The sequence below is a fragment of the Choristoneura fumiferana genome, chromosome 17, assembly GCF_025370935.1.
Source record: "Choristoneura fumiferana chromosome 17, NRCan_CFum_1, whole genome shotgun sequence".
In the NCBI taxonomy this organism is placed as follows: Eukaryota; Metazoa; Arthropoda; class Insecta; order Lepidoptera; family Tortricidae; genus Choristoneura; species Choristoneura fumiferana.
The window spans coordinates 9,510,823-9,530,265 of NC_133488.1; the positions used below are offsets into that span (position 1 = coordinate 9,510,823).

At 36.4% G+C, this 19,443-nt stretch overlaps 2 protein-coding genes across 2 annotated transcripts in view; both read right to left on the reverse strand.

Moving 5' to 3' along the window:
* Positions 1 to 8,203, reverse strand: part of LOC141437410 (glutathione hydrolase 1 proenzyme-like) — a 28,484-nt gene extending 20,281 nt beyond the window's left edge. Inside the window, exon 1 of the mRNA XM_074100759.1 lies at positions 8,140 to 8,203. Within this exon, the coding sequence (XP_073956860.1) occupies positions 8,140 to 8,147 (8 nt within the window). The 5' untranslated portion in view covers positions 8,148 to 8,203. The remainder of the gene's footprint in view (positions 1 to 8,139) is intronic.
* A 5,541-nt stretch (positions 8,204 to 13,744) lies between these two features.
* LOC141437411 (SREBP regulating gene protein-like) lies at positions 13,745 to 18,250 on the reverse strand. The gene is made up of 4 exons (XM_074100760.1): positions 17,911 to 18,250; positions 17,566 to 17,713; positions 16,301 to 16,452; positions 13,745 to 15,425 (listed from the first exon to the last, which is right to left on the reverse strand). Exons 1-4 carry the CDS (start codon positions 18,010 to 18,012, stop codon positions 15,225 to 15,227), a joined length of 603 nt encoding a protein of 200 aa, XP_073956861.1. The 5' UTR covers positions 18,013 to 18,250; the 3' UTR covers positions 13,745 to 15,224.
* Between the last annotated feature and the right edge of the window lie 1,193 nt (positions 18,251 to 19,443).

Sequence of the window (19,443 nt, forward strand, 5' to 3'; positions counted from 1 at the left end):
CTGATTTATATTATAATTTGTGACGGAAGAAGCAAGATGTTTATTTTTTGCTGTCAAATTAAATGGTTGCAATGCAAATGTCTAGGGTGTAAATAGGTTTGTTTCTTAGGTACATATAGAGTCTGTATCTTTTTGTCTGTGGTGCATACGTATACCCCCTGTAACGGGAGCAAAAAATTAAAACACAGGTTCAGTTACTCAAATGAAACTACTTTAGTTCTGCAAATTTCAAAAATTAAGTAATTTTATCGTTATTGTCTATTTCGAACAAATTAAATGGCCGGTTGGCCGATCACGTAACAAAATGACGGATTTCGCAATACATTGCTTGTCCAATAACTTTAAACTATAATGCTTAATGTTTTGCTCCTGTTACAGAGCCCATCTGGTAAATCCATGAAATGATGTAAAATTTTCATACTCAACTCAACTAAGCATGTAACTATGTGGTAATTATGTTGTGGCAATAAATGTTTTTTATTTATTTATTTTATTTAAATATAATGTACAAATATTGTCTGAAGTTAGCTGTGTAGCCACAAAAGGAAAGCTTTAATTAATACCAGGCGCTGCCCGCAACTTTGTCTGTATAAAATGAGGCTATCGATATCTCACGGAAACTTTTTCATAACTATGGCCCTCTCCAGATTATGGTCTATCTTAAGTTCTATGTTAAGTTTGTATTACACATAAAAATTCTCTAATTTTCTTTTCTCTCGTCTTTTTTTATTTTTTTTTTATTATCAACTAAGAATTTACCAGCTTTCCTTCGACTGTAATTTAAATTTAACGTAAGCTCAGTCAGTGCTGCTGCTGAAGACTCCTTGCACCCCTGCTCTGATCTAAAGGCTAAGTTGACAGTGATTCCGGAGGAGCTGAAGACTTCGAGCCAACGGTGCCCGTTACCAACGCCCTAAGATCCCGCCCCACAGCAGGCGAGGAGTTCTCAGGTGAGAGCTTTTGACAGTAGCCATTCTTTCGCGTGCTTTCAAAGTCAAAGTCAAAGTCAAAATATCTTTATTCAATTTAAGCTATAACAAGCACTTATGAATGTCAAAAAAAAATCTACCACCGGTTCGAAAAAACCTCTGTTGAGAGGAATCCGGCAAGAAACTCACTTTATTTATTTTGTTTTACTATTTTGTCGCGAGACGCAATATTTTGCTCCCGAACCGCCCCTTCACCATCCCTACTTTCCTCTCGTCGCTTTTTCGCAAATTTCCGTACAAAATTTAGGCTACCTTTTTCTATTTATGTATATTTTTATCTGTAAAATTGGAATTATACGGGACAGTCGAGAAGAGGAGGTTCACAATTAATAAGTTTTTTGTTTCATGTACTTACTTATACTTTTTTGCTAGATACTTGTAACGTTTATGTAAGAAATGTGCGTTCATCCAGTTCCTCCACCTCCACACTGTAAGAACACACACAAATTACACAAACCCATATATCACCACCACCACCACACTACACTGACGCGTTTCGAACTCAACCAGAGCTCGCCTTCAGTCAGAGCAACGCAACCGTCACCATGCTACCAGATGTTAGACAGACAGATGTAGTGTACTCACTCAATCGCATCGATCAATTTTAATAAATTCACAGTCGAGAATACCTTAATGAAGCAGGGATTTTTTGGTCGCTGTTTTATGCGTTGTAATGTATCTTTAATTATATTAAAGCATCCTGTACAAAAGCTAAGAGTAAAAATCAACGTGTCAGAATAAAAGCTGTAATTTATGCAACAGTAAGTCGATAGTTCACGGTTTGGCGAGTAAGTTTAATGAGTTGGGGTTTGTTTACATCATTCCGGTCAAATTAACATGTAACCTTGATCTAAATTGACATGAAACTAATTAAAATGCTCGCCAAAACCTACGCATAGTAAATCAGGGTCAATTGTCTGTCTATTGTGATTTTGCGGGACCAAAAATACCTATTATACACATATACACACAAACATCACGCCTGTATTCCCAAATGGGGTAGGCATAGAGCACACGAAACGTTACCGCTTCGGAGCCACTTTCAGCAATTTTAGATCTTAAATTTTGACAAAAACGGTGCAACAGTGACAGGTTGCTAGCCTGTCGCCTACGGTATACCTAAACCTATATCCTCAGTCGCCTCTTACGACATCCACGGAAGAAATGGGGAGGTGTAATTCTAACCCGACACCACATGTAACACTACAAATAGCATCATCTTCCATCAGCAAAAAAAGATTAAAACTAATAAAGATGGAATTAAGATCTGTGATAAGCTTGAAGCCACTTGCAAGAAAACTCGTGCAAGTTACATAGCGGCGCTCGATTATCCACTTCATGCTCAGTCGCTTTACCGCCCCGCAATGTAAAGCCACTCGCACGATTTTTCCAGTTCTCCATCTCTCGCCATCCTAGAACACATCTGACGTCGCCTGTCACGCTACAAACATCAAGCATTTTGCTTTACATTGCTTCTTCGAATAAACTTTAAAGTGTAATAAAAATTACAAAACGAATTATTTTTAAGAGTCGCTGAACTAATGTTGTTCATTTTGACGAGTATGATCTATGTTTTAATTATTTGCTCATATTACAGGCCATACCCGGTATAATCTATCCAACAAAAAGTTGGAAATGCCCAGACATTGTCACTTCAAAGTTCAATATCTCAAAAACGGCTGAACCGATTTATAAGAACCATCGCTAGAAAACCTGCTTTCAAATAAAAAAACCGCATTCGAATCGTTTCACCCGTTTAACAGCTACAGTGCCACAGACAGACACACAGGCAGACAGACAGACGCATTGACACACATAGTGGTCAAACATATAACCCCCCCTTTTAAAAACCTCGCTTCGCTGTTTGTTACCATTAAGAGCTGCGCTGAGCGAGGATAGGTAAAAGAAGCGTTCATATCGGTTCTTGACAAACACATTCGTAATGCGTCCTTGCACGTCTTTGATGGAAATGCAACCTTAACCTATTATTGCGGGCCTAGTTGTTGCGACCGGAATAAGAAAATTTGAGTTTTGGATGCCAATTACCTCTCTATCTTGCATAACATAACCATATCAAGAGTACATACCTACTCGCACCTACATCACAAGTAACGAGAATTACCGTGGACGTTACGTTACATTACACGGCCAATTCACAATGAGTCCCAAAGTAAGCTTAGCAAAGCTTGTGTTATGGGTACTAAGCAACATAAATTTATATGGATAGATACATACTTAAATACATATTAAACACAGACCGAGAACAAACATTCGTATTTTTCATACAAATATCTGCCCCGACGCGGGAATCGAACCCGGGACCTCAAGCTTCGTAGTCAGGTTCTCTAACCATTAGGCCATCTGGTCGTCAAAACATTACGGGGCCACTTGGCAATAAGTCCATAAGATATTGATCAAACATGGCAGTGTAACGCAACATGCCATGTCAGTGATTTTTATCGTCGAAAACCGCTCTTGAACAAGCATTGCTCCTGCCTATGCACATCACTTCAATGTTACGTACGTGGGTTTTTTACTTGCGCTATTCTATTCGTAAAACGTGCGTGTGTCTCGAAAGCTACAGTACCACTACCATGAATTTACATTGCAGTGACCGTACTCGATAGCGACGGCGTAAATTATTTGTATGGAGAGTTTTACAGTACCACTACCATGAGTTTACATTACAGTGATCGTACTCGATAGCGACGGCGTAAATTATTTGTATGGAGAGTTGTACAGTACTTACCACTACCATGAGTTTACAGTGACCGTACTCTATAGCGACGGCGTCAATTATGTGTATGAAGAGTCGTACAGTGCCCTTAGTGTAATTTTTCGGTTACAAAATACGTCTCGATCGCGTTCGCGTTAAAATCTCAATTTATATGGAAACACGAAGAGCGCCTCTAGCGGAACGTTGCGATGTTCGCGTTTCCATACAAATTGAGATTTTAACTTACGCGTACGCGATCGTGACGTATTTTGTAACCGAAAATTACACTAAGGGCACTGAGCCTCTACAAATAATTTACGCCGTCACTATCGAAGTACGGTCACTGTAAACTCATGGTAGTGGTACAGGTCTCTTTAATATTAGTTAAAACAATTAAATTGTGTTTTGAAATAAATAGTTAATTGAAATCCCACCAATTTTATAAATGCGAAAGTTTGTAAGTCTGTTTGATTGTTTGTTACCTCTTCACGTCTAAACCGCTGAGCCGATTTAGATGAAATTCGGTATACAGATAGTTTTTATCCCGGAGATTTGCATAGTGGGATAGCGATAAACGAATTCTACGTGGATGGAGGCGCGGGCAACAGCTAGTTAGAATAAAGTTTAATACTTAGTCGTTTTATTTCATTGTTATTTTTAATCCTCCGTCGTAACCGTAATACACTTCTTAATACTGTAAGACCATTGTAAGACTTGTTGAGATAAGATTTGTAAATCGCCATGTCGATTGCATGCTATTATTTATTTTATGCTACCAATTACATAATTTAACATTGAAATGTCTCAAACACTCTCCGTTTTAAATTTCATCTAAATCGGATCCGCAGTTTGCGTTAAGAGGTTAATTATAAGGAACGATAGTAGTAGTAAGGAACGAAAAATCAAGTCTGAAACAGAATTTTCTCTACTTGACGAAAAAATTTACAGAATATTAAATGTTTCAATGTTTTGTGTAATGTGTATTCATTATGTAGGAGTGAACCAAGGAGTAGAACCAACACTAATTTTGTCTATGCGCGAACACTATAATGCTAGGCCTAGTGGACTGCGTAGCTGCATTAAGAATACCAAATCGACGTAATAAATGCACTAGAGATGCAACATACAGCCAACGCTATAGAAAAGGCTTACGTCTAGCAAAGTCATTCCTAAACAGCACGTCTCAGTTATTTACATACACATTGTAATTAGTTTCACAAACATAATTAATGTAAGCTCAGATATAATTGGATCCTGTAAGTGTATTTGAGTAGTCTTGCCAAAGATTTAGATAGCATGCTTCCTAAGTGCTTTAGACACGTAGTTGTAAAGACTTGATAAATATATATATGTCGCCAATAAAAGGAGTAAAGAAATTACGCGCATTTTTAGTCTACTGACTTTAAATATTCAAATAGTTGTAATCGTAAAACTTTATCTTGATTCTTTTAAACGGAATAGTGATAAGAATGTCATTAATTTAATATTTCCAACTAACTGTTATAGATTACTTTTGTGACATTCATATTATAATAATTTCTGATTATAAACCGTTAGAGACGATTGGCAAAAAGTTACATTACACACATAATAGACAACAAGACTATGAAGAATAATCCTTTGAATTATTTCATCATTTTTTCATTGGGGGAATTGTCATAATAGCCTAAGATCCCATCGTAAAATTAGGGTATCTGACACCACAAAAGGCTGTCTCTAAAACAATACATATATTAAGACTGTCTCTCTCCTTTTACATATTGATATTTTTACCTTTCTTTGATAAGGTGTAAAAATCGTACATAGTTCATTTATACGGACCTCCGCAAAGTAAGCTTGAATCAATCAGGAATGCCTTTATATTTCCATTTCAGCACCTGCCTTAGGTCATAAACAATAACTATTATGTAAACAACGTACCAGCATGCAAAACGGTTATTTTAGCAATTGTCACGTAAACAAACAAAGATATATAAGTTCTACAAAAATGACAATAGAATAAATAACAGGCTGACGACGATACTGATATGATTATCACAACGAGTAGACTATCTAAGTATTCATGGTTCATCATGAGATATCAGAATTCAAAAATCACAAAATTCACACTGCAAATTGTTCACTCAAATATGCTAACGAGTCAATACAGATGACCTATGCTATTGCATCGTTGTTTAATCGAAATTATACTAATTCTGTCGTCCAAATTAATTGCGGCTTCGGGTGACCAGAGGGCTGGCTTTTTCTTAGCACAAAGAATAAGCATTGCCATACAGCGTGGTAATGCTGCCAGCCTTCTTGGCACCTTACCACCTGGCAGTGATTTTGGGCAACTTTTTAGGGTTCCGTAGTCAACTAGGAACACTTATAGTTTCGCTATGTCTGTCCGCGGGTAAGCTCAGTGACCGTTAGTACTAGAAAGCTGTAATTTACATGAATATACATATCAGTCACGCCGACAGTGGTACAATAAAAAAGTAAAATTTTTTTTAGGGTATCACCCATAGACGAAGTAGGGGTGATTTGTTTTCGACGAACCCTATATTGTTGGGTATCGTTGGATAGGTCTTATAAAATCATTGGGGGGTTGCTAAGACAATTTTTCTATTCAGTGATCTGTTTGCGAAATATGCAACTTTAAAGTCCCCCCCCCCTCTAAAATCTAAACTGTTGGGTGGAAAAATTTGGAAAAATTCAGAATCGTAGTAAATATATCAAATTTACAAGGAAAACTATAACGGCTAAGTTTGCTTGAGAATTATTAGTAGTTTAAGGGGCTGTTTTATCATCCATTGATTAGTGTTAACTGACGGTTAAATGTGATGCCGTCTCCGTCTATTCGAACAAAACAGATAGAGACGGTATCACACTTAACCGTCAGTTAACACTAATCAATGGGTGGTGAAACAGCACCTTACTCTTAAATAGCAGCCTAAGGTATAAAATATACCTAAACTTGGAAGATTCCGTATAAAATACGAAATCTTTAGAAAAATATTATTTAATTATTTCGTAATGGCTACGGAACCCTATTTTGGGCGTGTCCGACACGCTCTTGGCCGGTTTTTTTTTACCTATACCTACGATCGTATTGTTTCAATTAACCTAGAATAAGGCCGTCAACGGGCGTGACAGACGCGAGGCGCCCCGCATTCGCCTCCACCGCGTCGTTGCTTCACCCCTCAAATTGTTTCGCAGGTTTTGCAAACGCCTACCGCAAAGCTACAAATGTATTGGATGAGAAAAAAAATACCCCCTCTTTACGTCTATGGGAGGTACTCTAAAAAAATAGATTTTGAATTTTTTATTGTACCATTTTATCGGCATAGTTTACATATATATTCGTGCAAAATTACAGCTTTCTAGCATTGATAGTCCCTGAGCAAAGCCGCGGACGGACAGACAGTTCTTTAATTGTATAATATAGTTTTTAAGTATTTTATTTGTAATTTTATTATTATGAAAAAATTACTTTCTGCCAAGTTTCTTGCGGCGCATTCTTCTTGGCAATGATGGTCTTTCCGGAAGCGCTGGTAGTTTCAAAAAATGACGTGTAAAAGTGCCCATTGCGGCCTATTTACTGAATAAATCATTTGAATTTGAATTTATTTATTTAAAGCCATTTTGATGGAATTTACATTTGAAATACTTTAAAATTACTGTTAAAATGAAGTAACAATATTTTTAATTTTAATTAAGTACCTAATGTAATGCTTAATTTGCGTGTTATATTTATTATTTATTTATTTAATGAAATTGCACAGTTCATACATGTTACAGAAGTACAACCCAGTAAGGGTGTTGCAATTATAACAATGTTTAGGTAATTAATTTCTTAAATCTCATTAACAAACATTTGTTTTCTTTAAGAATTTTCAAAAAATTTTTTATTATGCAGAATAGTGTCAAAATTGTACTAAAATAAAAAAAAAATGTTTCTTCGACTCATGATGGATAAATTACTCAAAGTGGTCTATTTGAACCCTTAGTGGACAAGTAGTAAGAGGTCAAAGGTCAAAGTAAGAAAAAAAGGTAAATTTGAAATTGATTTTTGCTTTAATTGAGAAAATTAGGGTCTGCCTATAACTTTGGGTTTCTTGGGGAAAGTTTGGGTATCTTTGGTTTATCTTCTTCTAGTTAACTCGCACCTATATAAAATACAATGACGACTATCTTTATTGCGCGATTTCTAACACATTTCCAACAGTTTAAACATTCAAATAGGTTTACTATTAGCATTAAAGATTTAACTGCATTTGCAATGACAAACGCAAACCTAAAATCCAACAAACGTCTACCTTAACTCTACATATTACCGGAAAAATCATTGAAAATAATCGTAAACGTTAAAAAACATTTCGATTCAATCCCGATCACAATACACAATTGCGAACACACAAAAATAAAACAGATAAAGGTGGTATTAGATCTCACCTAACCATTGTGCTATAACGTCAGGCGCCGCGAGCCGCAGCAATCAAACTGAGGCAAGCGTAGGCCAGTCGCCACTATCGCACTAGTTTGAGCAAGATCTCAACAAATTAGTGATGCATAACTGCTAGATAAAACCTTCGATTGTATTGATATCTGAAGTTAATCCGCGCTATCTTTATGGGAATTTGATGATTAAGTAGTTTTTATTGAACGTGCACTTGTTTTTAATAATTTGTTGAGTTGAATTGTTTAGTAATTTCTAATTATTCATATGACGTGTATATTGTGAGATCCTGCTGTACCTAATATTCTGTGAAACTTAAATGATAAATTACGCATTGCAAGATTTGTAAGGTAACTACTAAGGTTGCGGCAGACAGAGTGGTGACAATCTGACTAAGTATGTCACTTAATTTACCTTTCAAACAAATTAGCGCATTTCTAAAGTTAAAGTACAGCCTTTTAGACCTTTTCATAATCAATTTCAGTATGATATTTTTGCAGACGTATGGAATGTCAATACGACATCAGTAGCATAAAGGTTCCACCCTGGTAGGTCATTCAGTTTCTTTGACTGTACCTACCTATCAAAATAATTATATAAATAGTGTGAAATTTTTAACACGATACAAAATTAGTTAGTTTCAAGCCCAGTTAATGCGCGACCACAACTTTTTTGTTAAAAAATATATAATACGAATAAAAATTCAACAAATTAGTTAATACATTATAATTGTCCTGACAGGGTATACGTTAAATGAAATCTTAAAAAAATATAAGCTAGTAAAACACAGGTACCTTGTAGCACGATTTTTCCCAGGTAACCCTGCAAATTCAATGCCGCATGTAGTCTTTCATTTACCTACTAAGTTATACACATTTTCATAAAATGAAAAGCGAATGTAGGAGCGTACTCCTACCTTAAAGGCACGCACTTGTGACTCTTCTGGTGTTGCAGGTGTCCATGGGCGACGGTAACCGCTTACCGTCAGGCGATCCGTCTGCCCGTTTGCCCCCTATACCATAAAAAAATACAAAAATAATTTAGATGCTGAATTTTACGGCGGGATCTCAGGCTAGTGCGATCATAATATATTATGCGCGCACGGACACTGTTTCTCAAACGGAATAGGTGCTACAATGTGAAATAGATAATACTTAGTTACATTTAGTTATAATAGCCTTTGAACAGTTGTGGTAAAATTTGAAAGTTTAAAACGTCTATTCAACATTTAATACCAAATAAACTATCTAATTCATTTTAGGGTTCCGTGCCCAAAGGGTAAAAACGGGACCCTATTACTATGACTGCGCTGTCCGTCCGTCCATCTGTCACCAGGCTGTATCTCTTGAACCGTTATAGCTAGACAGTTGAAATTTTCACAGATTGTATTCTGTTGTCGCCATAACAACAAATACTAAAAACAGAATAAAATAAATATTTGAGGGGGGCTCCCATACAACAAACGTGTTTTTTTTGCTAATGTGTAATGTTGTATAGATTAGATAATGGTACGGAACCCTTCGTGCGCGAGTCTACTCGCACTTGGCCGGTTTTGAAGAAACTATCTTATTTTAGAAGCTTGCTTGACGCATTTTGCTTGAACCTCGTGTGAACTAAGTAATTTCTTCGAATTTGAACAAAAAACCTCTTAACTAAGTCTTTAAGAAAAATATTGGGCATAGCTGTGCCGCGTATATTTTCAGGTGTGCCGCGATCGCCGCGAAGTGTATGCGATTCGTACAAAAGGTGGCAACGAGACCCTAATAATAAGCATCCGCTGTTCGTTATGTTATATACTGTAATATGTATAAATTATACATATCATGAGCCGTGGTGGCCTAGTGGTTTGACCTATCGCCTCTCAAGCAGAGGGTCGTGGGTTCAAACCCCGGCTCGCACCTCTGAGTTTTTCGAAATTACATTTGAAATTTACCACGAGCTTTGCGGTGAAGGAAAACATCGTGAGGAAACCTGCACAAACCTGCGAAACAATTCAATGGTGCGTGTGAAGTGCCCAATCCGCACTGGGCCCGCGTGGGAACTACGGCCCAAGCCCTCTTGTTCTGAGAGGAGGCCTGTGCCCATCAGTGGGACGTATATAGGCTGGGATGATGATGATGATGATACATATTATGAGTATACTGTACGGAACTCTTTATAGGTACTCTACGCGTCAGTCCGACTCGCACTTGGCTATTTTTTATCATATTTAATACACCTTAAAACCGTACCATAATTAATATATCGAGCATGCCACAGTGTTGCATAGTCCCCGTTTTGTTCGGAAAAAAGGGAGGACAAAGGTTTCCGAAAGACAAAACTGTCTCAAAACACAGACATTCATTGCCCCGGAACGCATATTTGCCATAATTAATTATTCTAATCTATATTAATAATTTCGTACCGTATAATATAATTATCATTATGAGTCTACATTTTACCCGAGCGAAGCCGGGTTTTCATCTAGTTATAAATAAACCCGCGTAGCTCACCCAAAAACTATGAGATTTGACATTTCGGAGACCTCACGCTAGACTAGCGCCTCTAGTGGCGAATTCATACGCGATAGCCCTCATTTTGCGACTCAGTCTAGACTTGCTATGCCATTTGTAACAGGCGTTGTTGAGTCTATGTACCTAAGTAAGTAAAACAGAATAACTTGTAGATGTTATTCACTCACTGCGATAATAAAAGTACAGTAGGCTTTTTATTTGGGTAGTCTTTAATAGTTTAACACTAAGTAGTACCTAGCACAACAGCGTCAAATTGAATTCGCACGTAAAATGTATCAGGGTAGCGTTTTTTAAAAATAAAAATTCGAATATGGTGAAAAATAGTTCTGAATTTTAAATTCGATCAGAGTAGGTTGAAAATTACAGGTCAAATTAATTTAATTTCGTCAACTAGTCGGAAATGCGAATTTTTCGAACTGGGGTAAAATTAAAATTGGGTGCCCTGGCTTAGCAGCCCACGCTGTTTTACTGCTCGAGGCGGGCGCCCATTGCAGGTTTGCTCCCCATCCTCTAGAATCAACCCTGGTAATTCGAAAGATTTCATTTCAAAAATCGCTCAGGGGAGCATAGGGATGCTATAGTATATATAGTATGCTGTAGTAGTAGTTCTTACGGAAATTTGAAGATCAAGCCTTCTGAAAACATTTAACTTTTACCATGTTCCAAAAAATAGGTCTGTTGTTTACATGTTTATTTATTCATCCCCACGTTTCAGCCATATTGCGACGACCGCGGCTAAAATCACGAGCGAGACTAATGTACCTAGCTACTACTCGACCACGCTAAGTTTGTACCTCGCGTCTTGAACAGTTCAAAAATTTAAAATTCAAGAAATAGGAGACCAAAATTCGTAAGACGGGTATCGGCGACCAAGATGCGACAGGGCGATCGCGGGAAGGTGAGCTGGGAAGCGGGCGGGATATCGCATTCCAGAGAGGTCAGAACATAGAGCCTATCTAGTCGGAGCGGTTTGCGCGCGAGGGCACTCTTCGCTCGCTTCCATCGCGCATCTGGACGGGGTGTATGTACAAAATACAAATATTTGTATTGCCAGAACACAGTCAATACAAAAGGTCTTAGCTCTAGTACCGCGGGAACGCGCGAGTGTCTATACGCGCGAGTGCCCTCGCACGCAGAATGCCCCATCTGGACATAGGCTCTTAGCGTGGTCGGGATATAAACGCTGACTGTGTCAGATTATACCCTGTCTAGACGGAGCATTTTGCGCGCGAGGGCAATCGCGCGTTCCCGAGCTACTAGAACTACATACACCCCGTCCAGATGCTCTCGCTGTGGAAGCGCGCGAGGGCATCTGGGCGGGGTGTATGTAGTTCTAGTAGCTCGGGAACGCGTGACTGTCTACGCGCGAGTGCCCTCGCACTCAAAAAGCTCCGTCTGGATCGCGTCTTAGACACTACGCTCCTCCTCGGCGTACTCGTCGTCGCACCTAACTTTCCGATTGAATGAATCAGATTTCAGTTACCTACCCAAATATCAGTTGTACCTACCTAAACAAATTGCCCAACGATCATGTAGCAATATTCATAATGACCGAACAATGTGATAAATAATGAAATTTACAATAATTATCACTTGGCCCGGTATAGCTTGTTATTATTAATCACTTGGTCCATAACATATATACCTTATTGCTTATAAGTTGGCAATGTTAGTATAAAATAGGTAAGTAATACAAGCTCTGATTAACAAGTTAATATCATTTAATCTTACAATAACTTATTATAAAACTGTTTATCAATTATTTACAGTACAAATAGTGTAGCTACCTCTGGTGTAATTGAACATAATTACTGAACTGATTTTGATAAAATGTAAAACGATTACATAAAATGGAACATTCATGGAGTTCTAAAGTTACAAACATGGTAAAAACAATCGAGAACTCTGAATTCTCCTTTTTTAGGTTGGTTAAAATCAACTTTACCTAGTTATTCTGACAATACCTAATAAGGTAGCTATAAATAATCATCTAAATATTTATTATTAATATTTAGGTAGAGCATTTCAAATTTGTCACTACTTTAAAAAAACTCTACCTCAAAATAGATAATTTTACTGAGTGAACTTTATGAACATTATATCAAGGTTAAATTTTGTTGACATATTGATTTTAGATACGAGATTTTTTCAAAGTAGTGATATTATATATTTATATTTACTACGGTGATTTATTTGGTGTCCTCTTCTGTTGACTACAAAGCACAACATACATATTTCTGTAACTTTAGCTGTATCGATCTCTTTGTAGTCGACTGTACATTAAAATAACTTACTAATTTTACATAAATATAAGTAGACTTCAAGCGATTAAAATAAATTAAGTAAAATTGTGCTTCCATTAAAACCTGTTAAATGGCGATCAAAAATTAGTATAAAAATTTATATTTTTTTATTTCATGGAAAATTCAATACAATTCGTAACAAATAAATTTGGGTCCGTCAAAATCAACTAAGTATTTAAAGTACTCATGTTATTCTGTCCCGCAACTCAGGATACATCAGTGATACACTTAATAACTTTATTAGAAAAATGTTTGAAATGTATTAATTATACTATTAGCATGCTTAGGAGATGAGTGAGCCATGAACAACTCTTAACTTTTACTGGATTTGTACCCCATAAAATCATAATTTTAACGACAAGCGGCGGCCTGAGGGGGCGGCAAACAGGGCAATCGCTTACTGGGGTCTCAACTAAATTTTCGCATCACATTATACTTTTCACGAAGGACAAAAGGGCCTCGTAAAGACCTGCCGCCCGGAGCCCCGCAATGGGTAAGGCCGCCGCTGCTAAAAGGTTGATTGACCAACGGTTCAATCTGTCAACGAGAGGCAATCGCGCGGAAACTTGCGCCGAATGCAGTTTGAGGCTAATTTCAGAAAAGTTCACTTCTGTAGCCAAGTGTCGTAATTAGATAGATTATAGGTGCAACCAAATAAGCTTGCATTGCATCATTTGTGTCTGTTAGGTTTTTGTCGTGAATATTATATAAAACTTATCTCACTAAATATCAAATTAAAATAGGGTATTTGACACTATTTTATGACAAAAATAGAAAACTACCAGTTCGGAACAGAAAGGCTATATTATTATTATTATATATTTGACACCATCAATCAATTGACGTACTTTTAATGAGCTGTCAAAAGAAGTTTCTCCATAGTAGTAAGGAAATAAACACCAAATGTTACAGTTACCTACTTGTATAATAATAAGGTTTTCAGGACTAAAACAAATGTTTTTTTTTATTAAAGTTGCACCTTGAAATAATGTTTAAGGGTCAATCAACTTTTTAGTGTTGTTATTCTGTCCCCGTAACTCAGGAGACATCACTGATAGCATGCTTAGAAAATTGTTTTGCACATTATACTAAAAGCATGCTTAGGAGGTGAGCCATAAGGAATTGCCTTAAAACTGTCACAAATCCTAACTTTTAGTACCTACCCCATAAAATCATAAGTTTATGAAGTGACCCGGGAGACGTTACCATGGCAACCAACTGCACTAAAAAGTTGATTGACTCTTACTCTGTCGTAAATCGGATAAAAAAAAGACTATCGTCAAAAAATTAAATGTGACGCTTTGCGTTCGCCAGCGGACAAAAGGTGTCAATTACCGTATTTAAGTTCATTGGACAGATGGTTTAATTTCTGGACGTAAATCTTAAATGCTATAGTTTAGATTAAGTTGAAACTAGCTCACAGTCCCACTTTGGCAAGGATAAAAAGGATATAATTAATTGGCATATCGATTCTGAATACCGCGCGCCGAAGCTTTTGAACAACGGCTAACAAAATAAATCATAGAACACAATGTTTTAGACTATCACGGTCATTTCATTACTAATTTTATGATTTAAAATTTAAATCATACAAGTCTTCAACTTCGACATTGGTCTCGGAATCATCGATAGTATCGATGTAAATTAGAGATGTACGGACTGGTCGGGTAATTCGACTATTCGAACACATTTATAGGCGGCGAATTGTCGGCAAATGATATAGAATATTCGGTTATTATGCATAAAATATGCACTATATGACTACCTAGTCATTATTTAAGACAAGTCTTAATCAGTGACTTTGCCCGCGTTGGAAATACACTCCCCAGAAATATTTACAATGTCAGAGCTTGGCTTAAAAAAAGGTCACAACATTTTTGAAGCACAACGTACGACATCATATTGATTGCAGACGAAGTTAATAGATCTTCTTGAATGCCTTCGCGGCAAAGTCGCGGGCAACAGCTAGTATTTACATATAGGCTGTTTAAATACATTCAGTTTGTGTTTTAGAACCTATTTTATGCCTATTTGACACAACGCAGGAAGGATCGTATCGTACTATTATTACATAGCAGCGCCATAGCGCTAACAAGCTACAATCTGATCATTCAAGCGCTGCAATGTAATGTCAAATGTCTCACAAGGTTTACTTGCACCATACCAAATTTGCCTTACTTTGCCACTGGGTAAACTTATAAGTTATAACAGTAATAATATTATGTCTATTTTAAATAACAAAACAACAATAATATTAGGCTTTCGTTAGCCAGGTGACTTTGTACCGGGTGGTTCATCCCCAAAGCAGTGTTTATGTGTTGGGTCCTTGTAAGAGTTTTCGTGTTGAACGCTGTGCGAACTTGTACGACATTTTGTTAAGCACAATTCATAGTCATCGGTCAGGGATCTGAATAAAACATTCTCTTCTGCCGAAAGTTTTGACAGCACAAGCTCCAACATGTCTCTCTGGAAACGGAATAGATTAGTTTTACATTAATTTATTTCTTAAAGGGCTTTTTACCAGCTATATAAATTGTATGTGACAAATAAATGTAATGCCATGTTTGTTGACACACAGTGTGCGTGTTGCGGCAGCCGCCGAGTCGCGTGCTCCTGAGAGGAAGGGCTACGAAATAGCCCGAAACATGTCGACCTAAACTCGGTTTAAGACGTGAGTTATCCGTAATAATATCATTTAATATGAGTGAGTCTCACAATAGTTTTATATTAATCATGATCGTTTATAGACGAGCAAGCGTTACTCAGCTTGGACGAGTTCCATTGGTCATCTACGGTCTTCTTCATCAGGTCCCATTTACCAAATGATACTTTTGAAATTAAACGCTCATCTTAATGCTAAAAATGCCAAAATCGCCATAGGTGTGCCTATAAAATTTGATGATAGACCAGAAGAGTAATCTTTGGAATAAAAAAAAGAATTTTGAAAATCGGTTCACAATTGACTGAGTAATTGGTGAATATACATAAAATAAAATAAAAAAATACAAACATTGGAACATAGAACCTCCTCCTATTTTAAAGTCGGTTAAAAAATATATACACGTCGACTTTAGAAACTCCTTGTTTTTTTCGTTGGTTGAAAAATAATCAAATTTAGTGTGAGGTAATAACAAATGACTAGTGGTAAGGCAAGGCACAGCACATCTATTAAAGAATAGATCACTGTAAGGGGAGAAAGGTAAAAGATAGACTGAAGGCACCATAAGAGTGATAACTGGGGGAAGCAGGTGGCTAATTAATTGTTCATTGAGTCTGAAGAGTGGGTCTTTATTCATCATTGGACATGTTGCAAATAATGATGGTGAACACAAGTCAATTACCTTGCCAGGGTCCAAGCAACATGAGACACAGTACTCATATATTATGCAGCAGTGGTTCTCTTTGCAGGTCTCACAGCCATATCTTTGCGTTGAGTCAGCGTCAGGATCACAGCAGCCATTTCTATTCATATGGTTCCTCCTGCACACATACCCTGAAATTAAATAGAGTAAAAGGTTTGATTGGATTGCCGTAATTTCTATATTGAGGTAAACTTCTACAGAAGTTATTATTATTATTATAAGCCTTTAATCAGACAGCATGTATAAATGTATTTCATCACTTCTTTCCTTCTCTTTTATTCATAGATTTCTCGTTTGCTTATTTTTTGCATGTCCGATTGCCAGGTGGCAAAGGCCTCCTCCAATCTTCTCCATTCTCATCTTTCTATAGCCACTCTACTCCATGATATTCCTACGACTTGTCTGATATCATCATCCCACCTTCCTTGTGTCTACAGAAGTAAATTGTTTTAAATTCAATGTTTTTTTTTTCCATAAATAAGGCATGAGATGTCATTTAACTATGGACAGAAAGTGACATATATTTCTTTAATTGACTTAAAAAATAGGTTCTAAATTTGTTGAAATATTTTATTTGTTTTTCAGTTGCATATCTATTTACATATTTCGACTGCTGCAACATACAGTACCGAATCTGCAAATATTTTCGTTTTTTTTTTTTAATTGTGCCATTCGTAAGCAAATTAATTGTATAAAACTTAAAATTGGCCTCCTATAAATAACATACTTTGTGTTGTGTGTCGATACTGTATGTTGTCACAGTCGATTTATTGAATTAGAAAGGCCACTTGACAGAATGTTGGTGGGCTACAACTGGCCCACAGGTTGCAAGCTGAGTTCAGCTGGTTCAGATGCAGTTATTTGCATTTACATACCAAATTTCCAAAGCCTGTGTGTATGTACTAAGCATTAAAATCATTATTTGCAGAAATCTCTTTCCCACTGGGCACTTTGGGCACTCTGGGCACAATGTAGGGACCCACAAACGATGGGCCCTCTAGCTAGTAATTCAATGAACTAAAATAATTTATTTGCTCACCCGCAACCTTAAACCCCCCTTACCTTTCGCAACCTTAGGGCCCTCTAGTGACTACAAAAATTTACTTTCGGAATATAGACTTCAGGGTCCCTATAGGTTAAAGACAGCCCTGAATATCTAATGAAGGGGTTCTTTATATGGAAAATATCACAGTCAAAAGATTATTTTTACTTTAAAAGGTGCTTTTTGATAATTAATTTACTACCTCTATCATCAACTATCATAAGTTTGCCCTGCACAGAGTTCCTACAACTTATGTTGTCATTTGTATCATTGTGCTCTTGCAATGTTCTCCAGACGAAGGGTTTTCTTTCTATCATTATGTCCTGATATACCATGTTTCTGCTTCCACCCTAGAAAAAAGTATGCACCGAATTTAGCATGGCACTTTTACATTCAAACATTTAAGAGTCATTTAATTTTTATTTATTATTATTTGGTTATTTATTATTTGTAACTTTTCTATGGTTATTATAGAGACTCAGTTACAATGGCACGCGTACGTAATACAAATTTAATAGTAATGTTACAAAATTTCAATACAACTAACCTCTCTTAAGAAACTGACGATACAATAAGTGAGGGACGACGCAAATATAATACCCAAAACGAGTCTTCTCCTAATAAACCTAATTACTGCTGCATACCACATCTTAAGGCTTTTATAGGCCAATAATATAAAACTCCTTCAAGCGAGCTAGGTTTTCGCAATATCATTTTTGAGTTCTGTTATCACTTAAAGCCATGTTGTGTTGATGGTAACATTTTCTTCTGGATTGTCATTTGCTTGCTGTTTGTTTAATTACTAATATTCACGTTGATTAGAGTTTTATAAACCATTTAGAGTGATTTGATTACGATTTGCGTGTGTTGTGTGTTTAATAACGAAGTGAATGACATTGACAGTCAGTGAGTGACAGACGTTAGGTTTTTTTTTTCGAACGTACCTCAAGGTAAAGGACGCTAAGCCCGGGCAGTTTTGATCTTCGTGGCGTGTTGCGCCGTATTAAAATTACGGAATAATTGAAGAAATACTTTATTACGATAAAATAATCAAGCAAGGATCTTCTATTACAGTACTTTAATCATAACTTCCTCTGATATTAGACGATCAATATTATGCAGGGGTCGCCTTAAGGGGTGGCGCGCAGGTATACTAAAAACTGGAATTCAAGACCAAAAAATCTACGACAGATATGTCACTATCAAATCTGTCAATGTCACTTCTGTCACTGTCAAATAAACTTTTCAGGTTCCGCCAACCTTTTTTAACAGTGATCACAAAATTCTATATTGCTCTCGTGTCTGACATTTTTTAATGCGCAAGTTGTCTCCGCGTGGTTTCTGGAATTTTACTATTAAGTTGCAAAAACTACAATCACCGTACAACGTGAAGAAGAATATATTTATCTTTAATTTAACTGACATTGGCCCAAGCCTTAAGGCCGCCATTGAGGGGGATAATAATAACCTTTTTTTATAAGATTCCTTGTATTGTTATTAAATAAGGATTTTATGAAAAAAAAATTACTAAGTAAGTTTACTTATTTTCAACTCTCAACTAACATTGAGACAATTTTATTCTAAAGTCAAAGTCAAAGTCAAAGTATTTTATTTGTTAAACATAGGTATAACTGTATACAGTGGTAAAAGAAAATATTATCGTCTCACCATGTTTTGCCAATTGGCGTACAAAAATAATTTAAAATAAAAGAGAGATTAAAATAACAAAATATAAGATAAACTACAAGAAAAAAATAATTATTAAATTGAAATTAGAATAATTGTTACTCTTATAAGTCATAAGAACCTAAAAAATTATGAAAAATACTTAAATTGAATAACAAATTTTAATTAATAAAACAGGATTAAATTATAGCTTAATAAGTCACTCATCAAAAGAAAATGTCATTATACTATTTTACATGTCAAGAAATCATGAATTGAATAGCAACAATTGTCAATGAATAACTTACATAACTCATTTTTAAATTGTTGAACTTGTAAGGCTTTTATATGACTCGGGATCTTATTATATAACTTGCTTGCTAGGCAGAATATGCTTTTCCGCATTAGCGCTGTC

What these genes read in the sequence shown, in the direction of transcription:
- LOC141437411 (XM_074100760.1), bottom strand. Translation starts at nt 18,012, where the DNA reads ATGTGGTATGCAGCAGTAATTAGGTTTATTAGGAGAAGACTCGTTTTG. An exon ending in TCGTCAGTTTCTTAAGAGAG is followed by an intron (nt 17,714 to 17,910) that starts GTTAGTTGTATT and finishes ACTTTTTTCTAG; the next exon opens with GGTGGAAGCAGAAACATGGT. An exon ending in TATGATAGTTGATGATAGAG is followed by an intron (nt 16,453 to 17,565) that starts GTAGTAAATTAA and finishes ATTTAATTTCAG; the next exon opens with GGTATGTGTGCAGGAGGAAC.